The 7,922-nt window shown below is 35.8% G+C and overlaps 1 protein-coding gene across 1 annotated transcript; it reads right to left on the reverse strand.

Moving 5' to 3' along the window:
- Positions 1–457: 457 nt before the first annotated feature.
- Positions 458–6,412, reverse strand: LOC127157502 (stonustoxin subunit beta-like). Its single transcript, XM_051100760.1, has 3 exons — positions 6,258–6,412; positions 1,467–1,513; positions 458–1,387 (listed from the first exon to the last, which is right to left on the reverse strand). Exons 1-3 carry the CDS (start codon positions 6,401–6,403, stop codon positions 822–824), a joined length of 759 nt encoding a protein of 252 aa, XP_050956717.1. The 5' UTR covers positions 6,404–6,412; the 3' UTR covers positions 458–821.
- Positions 6,413–7,922: the final 1,510 nt, after the last annotated feature.

Raw genomic sequence — 7,922 nt, forward strand, 5'->3', positions numbered from 1 at the left:
TATTGAACAAAATCATGTTACATTAAATTTCTTGGTTTAAAAAAAAAAGAAACAAAAAAGAAAAAAAGATGTATTTCAAGTATCAAGTGTGACCCAAAAATAGCTCATAAAAATTGTATAAGTTTTGCATAGTATCATAAGATCTCCCCAAAATGAAAAAGTAATAATTAAAAAATAATATTGAATAAAAATATATTATATTGATTTTCCTGAAGAAAAAAAAAAAACACATTTCAAGTACCAAGTGTGACACCAAAATTATTATTATTATTATTATTATTATTATTATTATTATTGTTATTATTTATTTATTATTTATTTTTTTCAAAAAAATAATCAATTTTAATTGTGAAAAATAACTTGCAATATTTGTTTGAATACATAAATATTTCTTAAAATTGTAAAAAATATTTTTGATCAAACATATCTAGATTTTTTCTGAAAAAAATTAATATATATAGTCTGTTATATTCAGTCTGTTTTGACTCTGACTGTAAGTGTGACCCAAAAATGAAGCGGTTCAGAGGGTTAATAATGTTTGAGTTTCAGGAGTCAAAACAAATTCAAATACAGTCTAAAGCTCATTTGTATAAACAGTCTTGTAATATGATACAACAGTGTAAATATGACATGTGATTTTATTTGTGTGTGTGAGTGTGTGATTTGTGTTGGACAGAAACACAGAAAGTGTCTCTGACTGGAGAAACATCTTCATCCTGATGATCTGAAACAGGAAACTGTCTTGTGTGTCTGATATTGAACTTCCTGAAGCCTGTGATTAAAACACACACAACAACAGCAACACTTTCACATCATTACACTCACACTGTGTCCACTAATGTCTGTGTGTGTTTAATGTCACACAGAGACACTGAAGAGCAGTGACCAACTGTAAATCCAGCGTGTAGTGTTTGAGTGAATGTGTGTGTGAATGTGTGTAAGTGTGTGAGTTTGTGTGTGTCAGAGACGCTGTAGAAGGACAAAGTGCCGCCAGACACGTCCACATACACTCCTACTCTCTTACTGGACACTGAACCAGCAGATAAATAAGTTTCTTTATGATTGTGACGGGCAGTGAATCTGCCATAAGTGTATTCAAGACTCCAGGAGTTCACATTACATCCAAACTCACAGTCATGACTCCTTCCTTTCCTCTTGATTTCTTTATATGACACTGATATATAAACAAAATCTCCACTCCATTCAGTCTCCCAGTAACAGCGTCCAGTCAGACTCTCAACACTCAGAACCTGACAATGCCAATCAAATCTGTCTGGATGATCAGGATATGACTGTGGCTCAATCACATGTGTCACTTTTCTGTTCTCGTCAGACAGAATGAGTCGATAGTTTGCTGTGTTTGTATCCAGTGTGAGATCACAGGCATCTGAACACAAGAACACACATTACAAGAGACACATTTACTAAACAACAAACAACAAAACTGTGTCTGTTTGTGGACTTACATTTGTGGAGTCCTGATGTGATCCTGAACTCTCCTCCATGATCCACACTAGAAAAACACACATTTTAACAATTTAGAACACGCTAGCTACTGCCTAGTGACCACCCAGAACACCCTGGCAACTCTGTTGAAAGCACACAGGACACCACAGCAAATGCACAGCGATCTCCATCTAAAAAACCTACAAAAGCTCAATCTGTTTTAACTTCAAACTTAAATCATCTTCTAAAACACACTAGTGACATGTTAAAAGTGTTGACATGATGTTAATAGACGGTAACAGACAGTGACGCACAGATGATTGTGCACACGCCGAAACATTCAGGAGCAAGTTTGTGTGTTTGTTGTGCACAACTATTAATTTATGAATAAAATATCTTCACTACTTAATAGTTACATTTTATTTCTCAGCATTGAGGTGGTGATGTCACTGTTTTTGATGTAATTAAAGGTATATTTTACCCAAAAATGAAAATTTGCTGATAATTTACTCACACTCAGGCCATCCAAGATGTAAGTGAATTGTTTTCTTCAGTAAAACAGTAAATAAGGTTTTTAGCTGAAATCGTCATCAGTGTCTGACTGCACACTTGCTCTCTCAGTCATCTGTGTTTCCTCTGCAACTGACGTCACTTACAACCAACACTTACATAAACTGGTGCAGGAATGATGTCTGAACCCAGAAGACTAATTCACAGCTGGTTCCTTCAAGAGTTTATTTTATAATGGGTTTTTTCAATTTATGAGATGATGCCTGTAGTAACAACTTGACGATACTTTCAAATTTTGTTTTACAACTTAAACTGCACACACCCATACTGATAACACAGATTTTGAAACAGTTGTGTTTATTTAAAAAAAAAAAAAAAAACATATGCTTGTAATAAATAACCAGACAAAGTCTGGCCCACGCTAAAAGATTTATAAAATGTGAGAGACCCCAAACATGACAATAAAAAAATCATGGATTTTTTATTTCCTGTAGTGTGTGTCCTGCTAAAGACAGTCTGGGGTGTGAGTGTGTGCAGTTTATGCTGTAGAACAACATGACATGAGAACATGAGAATATTTCAGGATCGATTCTGAGCTTGTTCTTTTTCCCGCATAAGGCACGTGTGCACGCTAGAGACGTGATGGGCTTCATTGCACAGAATTTGCACTTTTTTAAAAAGTAGACTGCTTATATAATAAGAAAATACATTTTGCACAAAATAAATTTGATATGAAAATATAGCCATGTGCAGTAATATTGAAATTGTCGCCACCGTCGCGGTCGGCGGGCGTGGTTTCAGCAACCAGCTCCACCCACGTCCCGCCTATTTGCCCATTTTCGATTATCCGGGAGTGACGTGCAGTGATGCGATTCCAAGATGGCGACGGCCGACTCCCGCCCACTAAGAGCTTCAAAAATGCTCTTCGGAAAGCTACGGGTGACGTCACGGACACTACGTCCATGTTTTTTACAGTCTATGGTTAAAATGTAAGGTTGCACAGATGTATTTGCACAGCAGAAGAATTAATTGGGGAAAAAATATAGATCAAGAATAGTTTTGGAATCAGAATCTAACCAGAATTGGAATTGGATCGTGAAGTGCCTGAAGATTCCCACCTCTAATACATTTCATACACAAGTTTATTAGATCCATGTCGCACAGTGCGATTTTCAATGATCTTATAAAATTGTTAAAATCGTGCAGTGTGTAGAAGGCTTTTGGCTGTGGCTGGAAGTGTTTTTAGGTGCATTCATGCCATATCGTAATTACCATAATTATGAGATACCAACTTGTTAAAAGCGTTCACGTCCTCGTAGATCTCGTAATTACAACTTGTGAACTGGGAGCTTTCCGGGAGCTATGACTTATAACCACTTCAGATTCATTCGGTGTTATGTTTTGGCATTGATAGTGCGATAGTTTCATGTCCGAGTCCAAGGGTGTGAACAGCTCCCGTGTTGTCATCTCGAAATTATGGTAATTATGATATGGCGTGAATGCAGCATTTCTTTCCTTCGGTGATTCTGCTTGTTAACAGCAGGTGTTTGTCAGTAACAGTCAATCATCACATAATTACCTTCTTAACTCCAACACTGCTTCAATTCTACTTTAACACTCTGTAGTGTGGAAACTATCCACCTATTTCTAGGTTGTCAGTGTTGGCAAAAGTATCTGAATCTTTTATAAATTATCAAGTTAAACTGTTTTTACCTAAAAATTAAGTTTTGAATGAATTCCAGTCAGGCTTTAGATCATATACTAATATAGTCATGCTGCTCACAAATGATATTATTAAATGTTTGGATAGTGAACAGCATTGTGCAGCCCTATTTGTAGATCTCTCAAAAACATTTGATTCTGTAGATCATAAACTTATATTGCAGAGACTTAGTTATGTAGGTTTTTGTGAAATGGCTCTAAATTGGTTCAATAATGACTTATCAGAAAGACCTTAGTGTGTGTCTCGGTGTGTGTCTAATTTTAGACAGTGTGTGTCAAAGGTGTTCCACAGAGATCTACTTAGCACCGAATTTATTCTCCATCTATATTAATGACCTACTGTAGGTCATGGGATAATCTCAGCTACAATTCATCTCTATGCTGATGACACAATAGCCACAGTAGCACATTTAGTGAACCAAGACATAGATAAAGAATTTTTTCAGTCATTGCAACTGTCACTGTCTAACTTAAATTGATTTTAAACTCAAAAAAGCTCTTCAGCCGCCTTTGCATTAAAACAGATTGCTCTGTTTTAACTTAACAAGGTGAATGAACTGAAAAAGTAAATTGTTACAAATATTTGGGCATATGACTGGATGAATAGTTTGGATTTTAGGTAAATTACTCATTTATATGATGTATATGTTGTATACATACATATGTTGTATGATGTATACATTCTCAGTACATATATCAAATGATCTGTATGAACAGACAAAGCAACAGTGACCACGTAATAAAATCAGTTGACATACTCACACTTGTGTGGTGTGACACTACTGTCAGATCCTATATAGTTGATACAGCATCGTCTTTAGTTTCAATCTTTCTGAAAGTCCTGCATCGAATTGTGCCTTGTTTTAGGGATGTTAACCGATGACCGTTTGACCGGTGGTTGACCGTATCAACGTTAACCGGTCAAAGTTGTCGGTAGTCGGTTAAAAAAAAAAGTGATATCTAAATTAGGCTATTATAGACAGTGGACTATACGCTACTACAGTTAGCCATCTCATTCCTCATCTTTTTGTGTTAAGTGAACAAATTATCCCTCACACTCAATTTTTCATAACTCGCCTGTTTGTACTTAATAAACCAATAAAAACATTTGGCGCGAGGTCACAGCGTTTGGGTTCGCGCGCTCACAAGGTTTGCGAAAAGTAAAGGCAACAGGCTAAAACACTCAAGGTTAGAGCGGCGTCTCTTCGGAGCTGTCATTTTCTTAAATGAGCCGTGGCAATGTTTCAAATGAGCTTCTAACCTAGACAAACGCCTTTATTTTCAAAGCGATCACCTTGTACCCAAACCATTTGAAACTAAGGAGCCATTTGTCCTACGATTACATACAACAAGCTCTTCGGCGCCGCGTTTGCGGGACTCATGTTTCGCGCTGTAGGGGATTTTAAAAAAGTGACGTGAGTGGCAGTGTGTGTGTGTGTGTGCGGGAGGCAGAGCGGCAGAGAGATGCGACAGAGTTGCGAAATTGCAGGCGCGGCTCGAAATGGCTGTTATTTCAAATAGCGTACCATATTTTAAACTAATCGGTTAACCGGTTTCAACCGGCTAATGAGGCTCGGTGGTCGGTCAAGAAATTTTTTAGTTTTCGCCATCCCTACCTTGTTTGTTAATAATCCACAGTAAAATGAAGTGATTTAGCCACACTATTACATCATAAAGTGGCACATTTCACAAGCTGACGTTTTGGCAGATTGGTTTCAATATAAGCAGTTTTTAGACTAATGAGAAAGTTTTGAGTTCTGAAACTTACAGAAAGTTTTTATAGTACAGTGACAAATATATGTCAAAAGATCGAGGGAATTTTGGTTTATCAGTTTTAAGACCACTTTAAATGTTCCAAAATTATACTCAGAGTTTGGCAAAGCCGATTTCTTTTTTTTTTCTCCTTCATTATGGAACAAGCTGAGTATTGTAAAGAAACACTTCCCTCTTTAAAAAATGTCTTATGGTCTAATCTGAAGTAAACATATTTGTATTAATTATTTGATCTGTCACTACATGAATGTAGGGCAAAATGTTGTTGTATGTGTTTGAAATTTTTTTTATGTGAAAAAAACAAACTTTATGTGCTGCCATTTTGACCAGGACTCCCTGGAAGTAGAGATCTCTCTCTCTCTCTATACACATATATGATTTTGAAAACTTATCCACTAGCAACTGTGCTGCTGGTCCATTTCTTACAAGTAGCATGTAAACACATTGACCACTGACCATCAGATAAATGTTTATTTTGATTGTATCATATGTTTTTGGTACAAACATATCTAAAATGGATCTTCTCTTATTAAACACCTACAAATGTGAACAAATGTACAGACAAATATGTTTAAATGATGTTCACTCAAGTGATGAAGACTCCAGTCAAATCAGTAGTCTAATAAATGATTGCAATTTTTCATGGAGCAAATGGAATTAATTAATTCTCTAAGACTGAAGCATATAATTGTATAATTATTGTTGTTGTTTTTCATCGTGATAAATCATAAGGATCATGATAAGACTGAAACGAAGAACCTTTGTCACATACGGAGCTGACAGAATGATTTTTCTGCTCAACTTACTTGAGTTTGTCCAGATGTTTGAGTGTTTTGAGCAGCTTCACTCCTGATTCTCCTGGGTGATTGTAGCTCAGATCCAGCTCTTTCAGGTGTGAAGGGTTTGAACTCAGAGCTGATGCCAGAGCAGCACAACCTTCTGCTGTCACCATACAGCCAGATAATCTACAACAGAAAGTGTTCATGTTAGTGTGTTTCATTTTTTTTTTTTTTTTAGAAATGTACAGTATAAATATAGCTGTGGGTTATTGTGACATAATTGTGAATATGATTACAGCATTACATTTTTCCTCCTTTGCATCAAAAGTTACTACTTGCCATGGGCTTTAAGCATTGAGCATTATAGCCAATCACAGACATGACTGATCAATTCAACAGCCAATCAGAGGCTTTTAAATGGATCAGTGTGCCAAAGATGTGTTTAGCGTGATATGCCCTTATAATATTTAATCAAAACATTAATTCCTTCCCCACTGCAATGACATCTCCTCTCTGATGAACAACAAAATCAAGTTCTGCCCAACATTTGTAAAAACATAAATGTGGGGTTTTGTGACCCTAGACCACAAAACCAGTCAAAAGATATTTATACATCATCGGAAAGCTGAATGAATAAGCTTTCCATTGATATATTGTTTGTTATGATAAGACAATATTTGGCTATTTGAAATATTGAACTATTTGAAAATCTGGAGGGTGCAAGTTAAATCAAAACTGAGAAAATCGCCTTTAAAGTTGTCCAAATTAAGTTCTTAGCAATCCATATTACTAATCAAAAATTAAGTTTTGATATATTTAAGGTAGAAAATTTACAAAATATCTTCATGTAACATGATCTTTACTTTATATCCTAATGATTTTTGGCATAAAAGAAAACTTTATCATTTTGACCCATACACTGTATTTTTGCTACAAATATACTCATGCTACTTAAGACTGGTTTTGTGGTCCAGGGTCACATTTGTGTGAGAGTGTGTGTGTGTATATGTAAAAAAAGGGACATTGTTGTTTTTTCTGGATAAGAGAGAATATGGTTGTGCTGCAGAGCAGGGGTGGACTTAACATTTATGCAAGGTAAGCGGCCACTTTGGGCCCGGGGAATCGGGGGCCCCATCTGATATTGGCAAAACATGTTTGCAGCGTTGAGCAATGTAGCAGACATATCTGTTGATTTTTTGAACGCAGTAACCAAAAGCATTCAAGTTAGAATCCAGTGGTTGCTCAAAATGCAAAGTTTTGTAAGCTTGAGAATTCTCTCATTATAACTAAGTGCAGACACAATGTAATTATGAGATCTACTGTGTGGTGTAGAGAGCTTATTAACGGACTGTCGTGAAAACACAATGAACTGAAGTGAGTGACAGCTTTAATGATTATATGAGGGAGTGCTCTTTCTAGGCTGTATAGTACTGTCTCAGGACAGAGATATTTACCTCAATAAAGAAAGTATTATGCTTTAATCAGTAAATAAGTGAGCAGGATGATTTTCACATAATTTTTAAGTAAATATTCTAACCTACAAGACTGATTACTCTAAAGTCTTATTCAGAACTATTCAGGCCTTGTTTCAGCTACATCCAACAAAAAACTTACTAACCATGCATAATCTTTATTATTTTTTCTAAAAAAAAAAAAAAAAAAAGCAAACATGTACATCCATCTTGCTCGCAT

Source organism: Labeo rohita, unplaced genomic scaffold, assembly GCF_022985175.1.
Source record: "Labeo rohita strain BAU-BD-2019 unplaced genomic scaffold, IGBB_LRoh.1.0 scaffold_1097, whole genome shotgun sequence".
Lineage (NCBI taxonomy): Eukaryota > Metazoa > Chordata > Actinopteri > Cypriniformes > Cyprinidae > Labeo > Labeo rohita.